This window comes from Chlamydotis macqueenii, chromosome 3 (genome assembly GCF_036417535.1).
Source record: "Chlamydotis macqueenii isolate bChlMac1 chromosome 3, bChlMac1.mat, whole genome shotgun sequence".
NCBI classification, from domain to species: Eukaryota; Metazoa; Chordata; class Aves; order Otidiformes; family Otididae; genus Chlamydotis; species Chlamydotis macqueenii.
Window position 1 is genome coordinate 53,458,592 of NC_141558.1, and position 16,197 is coordinate 53,474,788.

The following is a 16,197-nucleotide window of genomic DNA, read 5'->3' on the forward strand; positions in this document are numbered from 1 at the left end:
GTACAGGAGGTGAGCTTTAGGAGCTCCTTACTCAACTGTAAAGAGCTCTGCAGGCAAGGACCAAGATTCCTGAAGGTAGTTGGGTTTTATGTCTTAGTTAACTCAGTTTAAGTTTGATGCTTAAATACATTTAACATTGACTCTAAAATAAAACATCTTCAACCCGAGGACTGCAGCTCTCAACTTACGTTTTTGAGAATTGATTCAAGGTTGTCATTGTCACCCTAATTGTGGACTTTTTTAAAAAAAAAAATTTTGGTTTTCTTTTGACATCTTAAAAGATGTCAGCTCACCTTACAAGGTTTAACTGATTGTGTTATAAAAGTAAACATACATCTGCAAAGAGAGTACATGCAGAACAGGTGACACTCGTAAAAATTCCTTTCAGATAAGGAAAAGAACCCCAAACAGCAAATCTGCAGGAGTCACTCTGGGAACTGACTTCAATCTTTAGAGTAAAAGACTGAGGGGAAGAAAAAAAAAAAAGGTTTCACAAGTTAAAACCATTGAGAATGGCTCCTGCTAAAAAGTTCAATCTTAAAATCTTGTAGAATAACATATTCCTCTACACACTTTCTATAGAATATTGTGCGCTGTGGTTAAGGAGAGCTTACATACACAAAAATACTGCACTTTGGCTAATGATAAAATAGGAAATAAGACTTGACTTTAAGTCATTTGTGCTCCCTGACAATTTATTGTCTTTGAAGACATACTACAAGAACGGATAAAATCCTTAATCTGCAGTTACATCCCCAAGCATTCTGCTTATCCATATATTTTAGAAATGCAATACAAAGTAGACAGTATGTAAGACCATGATTGATCTTAAGTTTGGTGTTAAATCTCTTGCCAATCACCCAGCCTTTAAAGCTCAGGGTGGTAGAACAACTATCATTACTTAAATTAATTGGAAGATGAAACAAGTTACATCAGCAGCTATCTGAAAGACAGTAAAGATTGACTGAAAAACAATTTGAATGAAAGAAAATAAGAATTGACTAGAATCAGCCAAGGACAGAAAGAAAAAGGCATCTGCTATGTGAATTTTTCAGCTTTTTATTTTACAGGTCTCTAGAGTAGATTTTCAGGCATTCAATTTCCTGCAATTTTCAGGTACTCCCATTGTGACCTCTGTTGATGAAATGGTTATTGCCACACTGCAAGACAGAAATTGTGTGATTTCATAGAAAAGCAATGAACATTTATTTGAAAAAGAAAAAAAAAGTTAGCATTTTCCTAAAAGTATATTTAAATATCTGTGTTTTTTAAAGGTTACTTCCTTTACCAGTGTTTTCTGTTAGATGAACCCACTTTAAAATCTGAAATGATAAGGATAAAACCTTGTACTACAAATTGCTCTGAAGATTTCCCTTGCTTCAACAGCAAAAGAGTTTTATATCAGCTTTATAATCCAGAGAGGCAGAGAGAAAAAAGAATTTTACGAGTTTAAGGACGGCTCATGTAGTATTTTCCCATCTGTTTTTGTTTTCTTTTAAATCAGTACTGTTTCCTTCTTCTCAGACATCAGCTTGTTTATGTAGCTTTCCATGACTCACTGGAGAAGCCCTGGTTTCACTTTATTCCTAGTGATAAGAAAAATTACATTTGTGAGACACCTCAGAAAACCAAAACACAAACTTAAAAAAAGTCTTGATTTAAAGGAAACTGCAGCTATGATTTCATAACCAATGGCTGCTGAAGTTGTGCTACGAACGAAGAATTTTAATATCCAAACTCATTAAAATCCTTCATCTACCTCAAATACATTGAAAAGCATAAATTACTTTCTCTAAAACTATAGAATAAATGTTCTTGTTTACATGGATGCAGAATCCTTTAACATATATTTCTCTAAGAATGTGTATGTGGGCAGCAGATTCTTACACTCATAGAATGGTTTGGGCTGGAAAGGACCTTTAAAGATAATCTAGCCCAAGTCTTTCACTACATCAAGTCTCTCAAAGCCTCATGCAACCTGAGCTTGAACATTTGCAGGGATGGGGCACCACAACTTCTCTGGGCAACCTGTTCCAGTGTCTCACCACCCTCATAATAAAAAATTTCTTCCATATATCCAATCTAAATCTATCCTTTTTCAATTTAAAACCATTGTGCCTTGTCCTGTCATACAGGCCTTTGTAAAAAGTCTTTTTCCATCTTTCTTGTAAGCTCCCTTTATATATTGAAAGGTTGCAAAATTTTTCTCATTGTTCTTGAGACAATGTTTTGTTTTTAAAAGGTAATGTCATGATTTTTGCATACAAGCATTCATAAGTCATCAACCAGGCACAATAAAAACATCATGATGACAGCGGTGGTGATGACAGGTAGCATTTCCATTAGTTCTCATTAGAGTCTGTGAATATGTTTATAGGTTAATGAAAGGTGACTCATAATTACATGATTCCTAGAAGTGCGGCAGCAAGAAAGGTCTCTGCACAGGTACCACATGTAGTCCTATCTCATTAAAGAGAAATTAAGAAACAGAAAACAATTCTTTTCTGAATTACACCAGAGTAATTCACAGCTTAATTCTGCAGAGGTGGTTTGGCTACACTAGACTGATCTGTACTCTCCAGGACTGAACCGTGACAGTTTCTGAAGGGAGGCAGAATGAAGAGACAGATGAACAAGCGAACTTGGTCTAATTTTTTCTTAGTTGTCCAACATGACACTGGATACCACTGAGCCAGGCAATGATTGTTGTATCACCTATCCTACCTCTCATCAACGACAGCAAAACTTGTTCATAATAGGATAAGAAAAAGGAGGCTTGTCTTGGGCCTGTTCACCTCTGGACAGTGATCTATGCTAAGAAGAGTAACATTCTCTAAGCAGTTTTGCACAGAAAACCCTAAACTCTGGCCCTGGAAGGTCACCCATAGTTATGCTTCTCTAGGCTTGGAGTCATCCTACATTTTCTGGCATAGTATCCACACAGTAATCTGAACATACAAATTGAAGAAACATTCACAATTGAAGTAGAAGGGATATATTCAAACAAATATTCACTTTAAAAATAATTTTATTCTGTGAGATAAGTAAGGAGGATAAAAGGAAAACATCTCTGGTTCATGTTCACTAATTGGAAAATTATGTTTCAGAAGATTTAACACAGACGCACAGCCACCAGTAAGCTCTCTCCTAACCCCTTTTGCACGTAAGCACACAGCTTCCCCTATGCTCACATTACAGACAATATCCTTGTTTGCAGACTAAGTTAGGCACAGAAGTTTTAAAAGTATTTCTTCAAACTGCCTTTCCGGGACTACATGAATAGAGGATTTGAGGAAGTTGCTGCTTTACTTTCAGTAAGCCGCTTTCAGTACTTTCAGTAGCCAGTAATGTGCCTGCTATAAGCTATACAAAATATCAGAGAAAAGAAATCATTCTTAAATGCATATGTAGATGTTCGACAAAAGTTTCATATGTGAATTTTAGGGCCAGAATTGTTTAATCCCATCAATCCAACACAAAATGTTTTGAAAAAACCTAATCTCCAGAGTTTCTCATCATTAGTTTAATTCCATGAGAGCTCTCCTGTTCTCACTGGGTCTAGCCCTTACTCAGTCTGGTTTGTTTATGTTATTTCCCATTTGTAAACAGCACATGTCCAAGTGCCTTGTTTTTAATGAGGTGTAGCAGTAGCATTTGATTGGAATGTAGATAAATAAGCATATAAATCCATGTCTGTTTTCTCCAAGTTTATGTGCATATATGTGAAAACTTAAAAACGTAACTAGAGAAATAACAAAGGCTGGTCTTTGTTGCCATGTCTTACGATTTTTCAACCCCAAACAGAAAGTATTATGGAATCAGCAAGATTATTTATGGGATTCCCCTTCCTGTTGAAATAAAAGTGTTATGAGATAATATTTTGGGAAGTCCTTATAAAGAAAAGTAGGAGTGACATGGAAAAGTCAGAAAAAACCAATTCCTATAAAAAATTAAGAACTTCTTTTTCCTGGGCAAGATAATTTTAATGACCCTTTTCATAAATATCAGCATATACTATTGCTTGTAATATTTCAGTAGTTTGAGACTATAAGCATATATAGCATAGTAGGCACGACACATAGTGGGTAGAAACAGTTCCATTAGAAACAATATTTTTCCCAAAAAGATTTACAAGTTAACTGAACCCAAGGAAACATTTAATTTTGTTTTACAGAGAAAGCAGGTGATTTTTCCAAGGGCAAATCAGATATGCTGGAAGTAAGCAATCAGACCTGTCTCTTATAGCACCCCTTACAGAGTACCATCATAATAACCCACCGTCACTTCAGTATGCCATTAACTCAAGCACACATTAGTTCGGATTGCAGTGGGATGTACTGCTAAACTCTACACAAATGTTCTGTTCGCTTATTCTGTTGATAAAAGACACAGCTAAGACCTTTCTGATGTTTTCAAAACATGTAGCAGGTTGAACAGGTGGTGTTGAAGGTGTTCTGGGTGAAGGCAAGGACTAGCTGAGGCTGGCTGGGGCTGAGGAGACACTCAATCTCCTTCGACTTGTTGTAGGAAAGACTTAAACTAATTAAAGAGAGTAGGAAATAAGCAAGCTTGCTTATGTAATGCCAGTGGTTTGGAAAGCACCTTGCCCACCAGGAATCTGACCATTACTGGACATATCCAGTATCCCTTTACCACACAACCGGTATCAACACAGATCTCTCAGTCCTCTGCAGCACCTGAGGCTTCATGCTGCGCCCTGCCCAGGGCACAGCTGGGTTTCCACTATCCCACATAATCCCAAGGATCTTTTCTGTGGCCAGTATTTATGTTCAGGTGCTCTGAAAGCAATGTGACCACTTTGTGGTTGGAGATAAGAGATCTTTGACAATAAGCAACATCACTTCTCTGACTTGGGTATCAGAGTCCACTTTCCTCCTGAGCAGATTCCAGAATCTGTTACCAGCAAGAACCTGTCATTTCACTCAGAGCACAATACTTCTGTGACTGTGTACATGCAACAAACTGAACTTTTATCTATTGTTTACTTAGCAAATAAGGACCTAATCTACAGCCCATTGAGGGCAGCGGGCAGAATACTATTGCCTTTGGATCAGGCATTGAATTGCTCTGACATTTTCTATTACTAAGTATAATACATATAAAAATGCTTAAAAAATATTGTCCAAATATACTATGTAGAAAACACCTTAATTTTTTTTTTCTGTCAGAGAATTTAAAAATAACTGTCTATAATGTATCTGTTTCTGGCAAGCATCATTTTGTCAATGACAATCAGGGACAGGTGACTACAAACATTTGGTTCCCAACCTTAGAAAACTCTTGCTGGAACTGTTATAACTCAGAGACTAGTGAGTGCATGAATCTCTCTCTGTCCACGAAACTGAGATTCAAAGCCTGACTCCTGCATCTCAGTAGAGAGCGTACGCTACAAATGGGAACATGCAGAATGGCAAGCAGTAGTTTTGATTCCAGAGTAACTGAGCACACTAGCAACTTTCAAGTGAAGGCACTGTCTGTCCTTGAGGATTTCTGTGGACTGTGGCTAACCAATCTCAAGGAAAAAAAAAATGCTTTTCTGGAGTGAAAAAACAGAATTGTCCAAAGAAATAAAACACCAAACTTAGATACACCCAGTCATAGCATTTAGTAGATTGCTAGTGCAGTACACTTCTGTTCATGCTTAGCAGGAAGAATATTGATAATATTCTATAAAAGGTGGAAAGACAAGCCTGGGACTAAAATATATATATATATATATATATATATATATATATATATATATAGGAAAAAAGAAGAGGTTAGTTATATGTTACAGAACTATAATGTTGCACAGTATCTGTGTGAGATCACTTGTTTAACAAAGGCTTTATAAATCTAACAAGCATCTTTTGGCAGATGCGTATCACCCATGACAGCTATGAACAGGTCTGCGATTACACAGGCAGTTCACCAGATCTGACATCTTATTGATGTAGAACTGAGGAGATCTTGCTCCCCTCCATTCTTATATACCCTCTCCCTTCTCTATCCTACCCGGTCCTCCTTCCCTTTCCCGCAGTCCCAGCTGTACCATCCCACCCATGTGCTGGCTGTTATCACACTCCCTGGCTGATTTAATTCATTGGAATGTCAGAAAGATCTTAATTGTTTTTTTCCTTGTCATTTTTTCTGTTATTTAAATGAATTAAACTGACACAGAAGTGTCTGACAAGTGCTGAAGCTGGCACAAGGTTAGCAGTGGGAGTGTGTGGCCAGGAATGGGGTGACAGAGAGACAGAGAAGGGGAAAACAGCCTGTTTCCAGCAATGGTGATTTGTCTTTGAAATGCAGCACTCTAAGGAGATGAACCCATCCGGTGGTAGAGCCTTTAGGTCTCAGCTTTACATAAAGAGGATGGTCTCCTGACTTTAGTGGTTTGCTTCTGTTAATACCTATGTAGCGGTTATTTGCAGATAGGCTAGGAGCAAGTGTTGCTAATAGTTGTTTGGAGCATCTGCAGAAACTCTCAAAACCACTTCGTCAAGGCTGAACATATTCTCTAGCTTCAGCTCTATTCTTGGATCATTCACAGGGGAACTGGAGGTATTTGTATAGTTGCCCAGTGAAAAACTTGGCTGGCCTCCTTACTTTTCTTCTCTTGGGTGCTGCCCACCAAAGCACAGTGCAAATACATGAACAGTGAAGTGGCTGTTCAGTCTGAAACTTGTAGGAGCACATACTTACATGAATACAAACATTTTCTCCCAATTTGGCAAAGGAAAAAAGAATATACACTGAAAAAAATGGCATTTTAAAATTAAGATAAGCAACCTGAAGTAACATCAACTTGAACTAACATCAACTTGAGAGAGTTGGGAAATTCTTACTTCCATGTAGCTACATAAGGTCAGACTACAAAGTCCCCACCTGCGGTTTACCTCAACCTCCTACAGGCTGTAGACTCTCCCTATGTTTGTAGAGGATGGGGACATGTGAACTGTGAAGGAGTTAGCATAATACAAATACATAATGTTAGTTTATTTATTTTGAAGTTTGCTCTTTAGGGAGAAAATCAGAAGCATTCACTTCCATACAAAACAAGTTTTTCATTTAAAGATCGCAAGAACAAAAAATAAGTAAAATACACGAATATAAAGAGACAGACCGCCATGTCTGGCTTTATCAGCTGGAGATGGAGCAGGAAATATTTTATTAAACATCACCATCTACTGGATGCCAGTGTTTGTTCCTTACAAAGGGAACTCTAAGCTTCTACAGTCAATTAGCTTGTCAGACAAGCCTCTACTTTCACAGATCTGAAGCTGCTCACACAGGTACTGGAAGCCAAGATTCGTAGACCTTTTCAGCACCAGACTGGGAAAAGACTTTCGGCATTAGAATAGAATCATAGAATAGTTAGGGTTGGAAGGGACCTTTAAAGGTCATCTAGTCCAACCCCCCTGCAAGGAGCAGGGACATCTCCAACCAGATCAGGTTGCTCAGAGCCCCGTCCAACCTGGCCTTGAATGTTTCCAGGGAGGGGGCATCCACCACCTCTCTGGGCAACATTTTCCAGTGTTCCACCACTCTCAGTGTAAAAGATTTTTTCCTAATATCTAATCTAAATCTACCTCCCTCTATTTTAAAACCATTACACTTTGTCCTATCACAACAGGCCCTGACAAAGAGTTTCTCCCTGTCTTTCCTGTAGGCCCCCTTTAGGTACTGGAAGGCCGCTATAAGGTCTCCCCAGAGCCTTCTCCTCTCCAGGCTGAACAGCATCAACTCTCTCAGCCTGTCCTCATAGGAGAGGTGCTCCATTATGAGAAGACACACAATATGTTCTGGGTGATGTAAGACAGGCTATGGAATTGTTAATAAACCACAATGGGAATTTAAAAAAAGAAGGTAGGGGTAGTCAGGCATGAGAGCAATAGCATCCTTTAGCTATAGCATAATTAGTTTGTTTACTTTGGTACACGCACACATGTGCGAAGCATGGAGCCACATGGCTGACCCCCTGGGTACCACAGGATGAATGAAGTTCCATAGTTTCGAACATTATCTGTTCACTCTCTTGGCTGCACAGATAATATTCAACTATATTTGTGTGATTTTACAGCACTGGGAGTAGCAATGGGTCTCACAGACCTTGCTGAGGGCAAAAGGCACCAGTGCAGGTTGCACTTACCTGCTGCAGCTGCTGGGCTGGCCCCATTGGGCAGTGAAGGATGCTTCCTCCCTCCTCCGCTGAGGACAGAAGTCCCTGGCTCCACAGTTAATGATGGACATTTCTTTGCCTGATGGCCCTCCATTGGCATCTCCCATCACCTCCTTTTTTCTTCAAACTTCAGAGAAGTCAGCCCCATGTGGCAGCAAGGGATGATATGTGCATCCTCCTCCACCACTAGAATTAAATAAATTCTTTACAGAAATTAGTCTGAAAATGTTGTTGAGGTATAAACACCTTGTGAAGGATTCAGGAAAAAGCTGCAATAAACATGCAAATAAATTTTTCTTACAGTGAGTGATGATCTAAAGCCATCATTACAGTCAGTTTATCAAAAAGAATGACTGGACAACTATTGGAAGCAATAAGCCTAACATTATGGAGGATGCTTCAATGCTTTGACCCTTTAATTCATAGATAGGTATTTCCCTAAATAAATTCGTGTGATTGAAAAGCTTCTTCCTGGTGATATCCTTTCAAAAGGCATTGGTAGTGGCAAGGCTAAATTCACAGCAGCTTTTAGCTTAGTTCAATTTTTTTTTTCTTAAGACCAAAATACTCACAGAAAATGAATACTGAAATATGACAAGGACCGAAAAAAAAAAGGTGAAAGCTGTCTTGTTTGAAATGTCAGTAGTTAAAACTGTTCCTTGCAATGAGTCACAGGAAATGAAAAATGGAGCTTCAGAAGGAGCTAGATTAATGCTGCGTCAAGGCAGAGAGAATGAAAAAGACTGATGATAATGAGAAATTACTTTATTATTTCCTTGTGGAATACTGGTATGTACCATATTGTACCATTATTGTACTGTCAGCATATTTGGAAAGAAACAGGTGTTAGAGTCTACCAAACAGCCCTGATATCAACACTGTATCAGAGCTTCGATGTAGTTCATTTGTCTGGGCAGGATATGAAGTAAAACAGTTCCTAACACTTACGTAAACATCATGAAATTACACAGGAACAGATCAATAACAAATTGTATTTCTATTGCTGCATTTATCTTCCGAATCTTTTTCAGTTCCAAACACAAAATCCCTGAAGCACGTTGTTGTTACTGGTAAGTCACAGTGATGTAAGTAAAGTTGAAAACATTTTGATTCAATGTGCTGTGTTGGCAACAAGAAAAAGGAACATTGCAGCAAGATGACATCGGGCAGTACCTGAGTGCTGATATAAAAGATACGTCACATGTAAATGATGAACAACAACTCTACTGTGCTGCAGAGCACCTGTGTCTGAGCGTTTACTCCTGAATGTATAACAGAATCTGTTGAATTTCGGTGGGATTACACCACTACAAAATTCACCTAAAACTAAGCAAAACTTCCTAAGCTCTCAGTACAGACAAGCAAGAGAAACAGATTTGCGGGAGGATGATTTGTTTCAGTGGATAACCTGCCTGGTATTAATTATCCCTGAGGAGGCACCTTTTCTTCTCCACTGACTATAAAGGGAGACTGAGGTGACCAGATTAGACTCAGAAAACTAACTTTCAGACAAAGTTAAACAATATATATCCTATGCTTCACATCCAGGGACAAAAACCATAACTGCAATTAACATACATATGTAAGTGCAATTTTTGAATAGCAAAATAATAAACAGGTGTATGTTTATCTATACTTCGTAATTTAGGTTTCGCTCACTAATGAGCAATATTGGTAGGATCCTAATTCTCAATGGACACACCACCAAATGATAATAAAAATTCCTAGGCAGTAGCAGTGCTGTAATGTCCGTGGTACTTATGGCTCCAGCTAGCCCAACCGTGCATCTGCTCCCCTCCCTTGTGTCTCCCAAAGGCTGAGATTATACATCTTGGGTGGACTGTCCACTCCAGCAGAAGGGAATGGAAACAGTGGGTAGGATTGCTGACCTGCCTTAGTTTTTTGTGTCCCTCCTTTGCTCCAGCAAAGAGCTGGAGCACAGAGAGCTGCCACTCAGAGAAGGTGTGTGGATCTCAAGGGAGCGTTGAGCTAGGGAAAGGTTGTGTGCTGGAGTAGTTTCTTAATTCTGGGAACAGAAGAGGACAAGGAGGTCCCAGTGCCCTGTAGCTCACTTTATTCTGTGGCCTGTACCAAACAATAAGGTCACTAAGAGCTTGAATATGGAGTTAATTATGAGAAAAAGAAAGTAATATCCCAGGCCAGCACAAACCACCTCGAGTCTCCTGGGCTGCATCTCCAAAGAGCTCAGCAGAGCAGAGTACCATTTGATTCTCGTGCCAGGAAATGTTGGAACAGTGTTTCCCCTCCCCATGCCTAAGGCACTGCTTAGCAGAAACCAGCCTCCTGACCAATACAGCCATGTTCCCAGCTTCCTGGGAAACTCGAAACCTAACTCTTCTGGGGCAGCAAGTGTTTGAAACACAGATGAGAATCAGATTTAGCTTTTGGGAAAGGCTCTTATTTCTTATGATGTTATTAGCTTAAACACCCTTTTTTTTAGGCAAAATATGAAATATTGTACTCTAAAATTACTGCTTCTTTGACTCTTAAGGCATCTATACAACATCCACCTGTAGTCAACTGAAGTACAGGGGTATTCCCCCCATCTGCTGTGTTGTTTGTTAGCTGCTGTGCTGATTCACACACAGTGCAGGGAGAAAAATAGTTCCTGTTGCAGGAGGGTTAGTCTGAGTCCATTCTTCTAAGCACATTGAGACTATAGACAGATAATAGCTTGAAACCTGAGTTAGATCCTGAAGACTTATTTCTAGTATGGAATCCATTTTGAAAATTTTGAGCTTCTGGCTCAGAGATGTTTGCTAAAAAGGACTCAGAGCACTTTCCTAGCCATGATACTCGCCTTGGAAGAGAGTACAAGGATAAGAATGCTAAGTGATAATGAAAGCAGTATGTTTTGTTTATATGAAATATGACATTTCCATCAGGATGAATGCCTCTGAGATTACATCAAACAACAGGATACTAGGAATTAACTCCTTGAAGTAAAAAGAGTGTGCCAGTTATTTTGTAAGAGACCTTTTCAGTTGCCTCAAATCAACACCTTCAATAGGCAGGTGTGAGAACTTCTCACATTTAAGGTCCAATAAACAGAAGATGGACCCATGATGATTTGCTTATGCTGCAGTAGGTACTCCAGAATGCATTAGTGAAGCAAAGGCTCTAGGGAAGTCAAGCAAACAAAAATAACAGCAAAGCTGTCACTGAAGGCAGAGTTGAAGTCTGGCTCAATAGGCTGGTAAATGGACTTGAAAATGGATGCATCATGGTACAAAGAGAATGGTAGGAACTGGATGGAAGAAGGAATCATCTGAAAGAATATAAGAATTAATAAGTAACAAAATAAGTAAGATAGAAGATGAAGACCAAAGCTAGGGCAATTGTTTTAGCTCTGAGACTATAAAGGTATCATGATTTTTAAGGAAGTTATAAAGAAAATTGCAAAGTAGCAAAGAAAATTATTTGAGGATGCAAGCCTGTGGAGAACTCCCTGGGCTTTTTGACTGGGTTTGGCAGTCCATGTTAGGAGTTCCACAGTACCAGTAAAATAGCACAGATGTATCATGCAGGTACCAGAAATATGACATTTAAAACTACTCTGAGAGCTCCCTGAGAGCAAAGCATGACATAGAATCATAGAATAGTTTGGGTTGGAAGGGATCTTTAAAGGCCACCTAGTCCAACTCCCCTGCAAGGAGCAGGGACATCTTTAACCTGATCAGGTTGCTCAGAGCCCCATTCAACCTGGCCTTGAATGTTTCCAGGGATGGTGCATCTACCAACCTGACATGGGGATTGCTAAGTAGGTATACTCTGAGGAACGGAAAATAAATCTTCCACAGTGATATAAAAAGGTAAAAATAAGTTAAAGCAAAGAGAAAAAAATAAGTTGAAAAAGGTTGGGCAGCAGGAGCAACACTGGAAGTCACAAGGAGATACTGGTACAGTCAATTTAATTGTACTGGTTTGTTTTTAGGAATGAAATGAGAGAGAATCAGAGAGGAGATATGTTAACAGTCCTCAAATACTGAAAAAAAAAGTGATTAAAATAGAACAAGAGTAATAATGTTCTCAGATAGATAGAAAAAAGAAGCACAAGCTGAAGGGAGATTGTTTGACCCTAATAAATATTTTTCATTGACAGATGATCTGGGTATGATGTGACACTCCATCACTGGAGATCTTTAAGAAAAAGTGAGACAAACAGTTTTGGGAATCATATAAGTATAACAATACCTGTCTGTAATCCTGCCTTGTTTCCACTGGAAGTGACGGGATAAACAAAATTATCTCTATTAGTCTATTGAGTCTTTCAGCACTATAGTCCATGGCTGCGAAAATTAGACTAAATGAAAGAATAAGCAGAAGTTTCAAGAACATCAGCAGGAATAAGCAGCAGAGGATAAGATTCTGATCTTGAAGACTGTGTGCCCATGTTGCCAGACACACCTGCAGTACTGGTGTCAATAGGAGGCACAGGCCCATAATGACAAGAGTCACAGACTGGCTCAGCTGAACAGCAGCTCCGGTGACTTTGTAAAGAGACAGCAACAACTATAGAAAAATATTTTCTATAAAGCAAAAGGATTTGGGTCTTTTATCGCTGCATGAGGGACCAGTTCAAACACCACAACTTCCCTTTACTTGCCAGGATTAATCTTTCTGTCCTATAAATTACTTTAATTGCCAATAATTTTGATAAAACCATTGATAAAAACATTGATAAAACAATTGCCAATGATTTTTGGATAAAACCTTTTAAAAACAATTTGAGTTTATTTAAGAGCACTGACTGTACCCTGTTAGAGCAAAATATTTTATATTTAATTTATTGTATGTTACTTATTTTTAAAATATCTTATTTCTATTAATTATAAAATAGATATGTTTGCTTACATTTTGGCACTGGATGATGTACCTGTTCTTTGGCATGCTGTAAACATTTTTTTGTTTTATTAGGAGCACTGGCCTATCCACTTTTCTTTCTTTACTACTGCAAACATAAGCTTGGTTTTATACAAAGCTGGTAACACTACACAACAACCTTTCACTGGCTTTGAAAGAACAAGTAGGGCAGAGTTTGTATGAACCCGAAAAGTTTAGTAGGTCCAAGGAGAAATTCTGTTTACCGAAAAAGCTCTTAAAATAATAATTGGTTTTAGGTAAATCTAACTAAGTCAGTGCCTGGCCATCAGAAGGGACAGGAAGGGACTACAAATGATTGTTGGCCCCGGGTGGAAGTGAACTGGTCCCTGGACCAGACCCCTCACTCAGTTAATCCCTCTGTTGATGATGGCTAGAATTCATTAGCACCACTGAGGATATTCTGACATCATGGCAAAGGAGAACCCTGCTCTTACACAACAAATAACTACATTTGGCTCCATATTATGAAGAAGACAATGACACATTGAATTTTGCTCACAAAACATTCAACACAACAATTGGCAGCTGGGTGGTTTTATTATACTGTAGAAATACTGATCCTTGTGGACCAAATTCTGAAGTACTCGGGTCAGCCAGAAGTCACAGGGAAGTGAGAGGGTCAAATGTAGTGCCACTGTAACCTCAAAACAAAGCCATTGAAACCAGAAGCTGAACTGTCTCAGCCAATTATGCTAAGAACTGATGCACTGACAAAGTCATGTACAGGCATATGGACAGAGTCATGTATAGCATCACATACGAAGTAAGAAGGGAACATGGGAATAGTGAAGAGATGTTTGAATACAGTAACCAGTAAGGAAGGAAATATATTTTACACAGTTAAGGGAAGAGGTGTAAGCAGAAGCAGCAGAAAGTTCAGGTTAAATTATGTTTTTGACTCTGGGACTCTGTTCCTCATTTCTGAAGTCTATCATTCATCCTTACGACGAGTTTTTGGGCCTTTTGGCAGATGTGGGCACACTTGCGGTTTTGTTAAATACAGTTGGAATAGCTGATAGCAGGTCTGATAATGCATCTGCACGGGAGTGGAAGTGGTAATATTCTCCTGCTTTCTACTGCTGCGGACTTGAGGTGCAACAGAAGACCGGAAGAGAGTAGAAGGAAGAACAGCTCTTCACAAGTTTTGTGTCTGTGACAACCCAACACTACTTGATGGCTAGAAGAATGCCTCTAACACTCATCTGATACAGCGTTTCAGGGCCACTTTCCACCACAAGCCGTACTACAGTTTCTCAGCCCTTGCCTGGGAGAAGCAGAGTGCTCAGGATGTTACTTTGACAAGGACGGATTAAAACAGCAGAAGTTGCAGTGGTCAGGCTAATTTTCCAGCCTACCGACAACTTTGCTCTCTGGAAAAAGCAGGGACCACGTTTCTGTGATTGTCCCCCGCCACCTCTCTCAGCCAGCATGCTGAAACGCAGCAAAGCAAAGAGACGCCTGCCAGACCGATGCGATCTACTCGAACAGAAATCAGGACGTTTTCCTCCAGCACCCACAAAATTAGGCAAGGAATTGACGGGATACCGCTGGCGACAGACGGCGCCGAGAGGCCGCTGCCAGGCGCACAGGGCCCGCCGGCCACCCTTTAACCGCGCCCGGCGGGGACGAGGGGAGCCCCTCCGGCCGCCCACTGCCGTGAAGGGCTGACGGGAGCCCCGGTCCCCACCTTGCCCCTGCCGCGGCGGGACGAGAGCTACCCCTCCACGCACGGGAGAGCCGCCGCCGGCGGCAGTTAATCATTAAGCCCCGGGCAGCTCCGCTCCGGGCCGGCTCCCCTGAACCTCCCCGGGTCCTCAGCCACGGCCCGTCCCCTCCCGGCCAGGCGCCACCAGCCTGACTGAACACCGGGCGAGGAGGCGGGAGGCAGGGACGGGGGGATCTCCTCGCTGCCGGGACGCCATCCAAGGCGGAGCCCGCTCCGGTCGTGGGGAGGGAGTGGCGCCCGCGGGCCCGGCCGCCCCTACCCGCACGGGAGCCACGCAGCCTCCCGGCAAGGCGCCGTAGGACACACCTGTCCCCCCGCCGCCGCCCCCTCCCGCATCGCCTCTCCTACCCTCCCCTCACGCTGCCGGCGTCGCCGCTTTGGCTGACACCGTCCCCCGCCGAGGCGCCAGAGCCCCGCACAAACGGCCGCCGCGGCCCATGCCCCAGCCACCGCCCCCCGCGCCCTGAGGCCTCCGCCCCGTCCCCGTCCCCTCCCGCCGCCCATGGGCGCCGCGGCGGGGCAGAGCAGAGCAGGCGGCGGTGGTGGTGAGGAGCATGGCCAAGGGACCCGAGCAAGAGGACGCTTTCCTGCACCTCCCGGCAGCGCCCTCCGCCGCGCCCGAGGATTGCTACGCGGGCGTGGCGGGGCGAGGCTTGCTGCCCTACGCTCAAGAGGGGCTGGGGGCCGAGAAGGGGCTGCTGGAGCCGGCGCTGCCCGCCGGCATCAAGGCAGGTAAGCGGCGGGGGGCGGGCAGCGCTCCCTTGTCAGCCGGCGCGGTCCGGGCAGGTGCGGGCAGCCAGGGGGCCCCGAACCGCTGCTGTTCCTGTGGGAACGCGAGGTGAGGCCGGGTGGGGCTGCCCGGCCTCGGGGCGGCCGGACCCAGCCCCTCAGGCAGCGGCGGGCAGGGCGGCCGGTTAAACGGGCGCCTGGAGGGGCCGAGGGGGGAAGCAGTGGGCTGCCTGACCGTAACGATGCCCTGGGGTCTCTCTTCTTGTGTCCCCCCGGCGCTCAGAGACACGCTTTAACAGCGAAGCCCTCTCCTCGGAAGAAGAGGATGCGGACACTCGCGACCGCGACCTGAAAGCCTCGGAGCAGAGCCCATCTCCGAAGAAGAGCGTCGCGCAGATCATGAAGGACAAGAAGAAGCAGACGCAGCTCACCCTGCAGTGGTAGGGCCAGAACCGCCCCGGGTTGTCCCTGTCTCACAGTGTATTTTTATTTTTTTCTACATTATATTCTACCATCCGTGGAAGCCCTTAACTTTACTTCGTTTTATCTGGGAAAAAAAAAAAACAAAAGCAAATAAGTCAAATTCTGCAGATGTTAATTGAGAAATGCTTCTATTAAAGCACGCTTGAAATTAGGGAGGAGTGCTGTGGGATGA

General features: G+C 42.1%; 1 protein-coding gene across 2 annotated transcripts in view; it reads left to right on the forward strand.

The window, feature by feature from the left end:
* The first annotated feature begins 15,367 nt into the window (after window positions 1-15,367).
* The window catches only part of RFX6 (regulatory factor X6), a 36,171-nt gene continuing 35,341 nt past the window's right edge, over window positions 15,368-16,197 (forward strand). The window contains exons 1-2 of one of the 2 annotated variants that reach the window (XM_086745216.1): window positions 15,368-15,545; window positions 15,826-15,982. In XM_086745216.1, the coding sequence (XP_086601342.1) occupies window positions 15,368-15,545; window positions 15,826-15,982 (335 nt within the window). The remainder of the gene's footprint in view (window positions 15,546-15,825; window positions 15,983-16,197) is intronic. The other variant, XM_086745217.1, reaches the window with a different exon arrangement.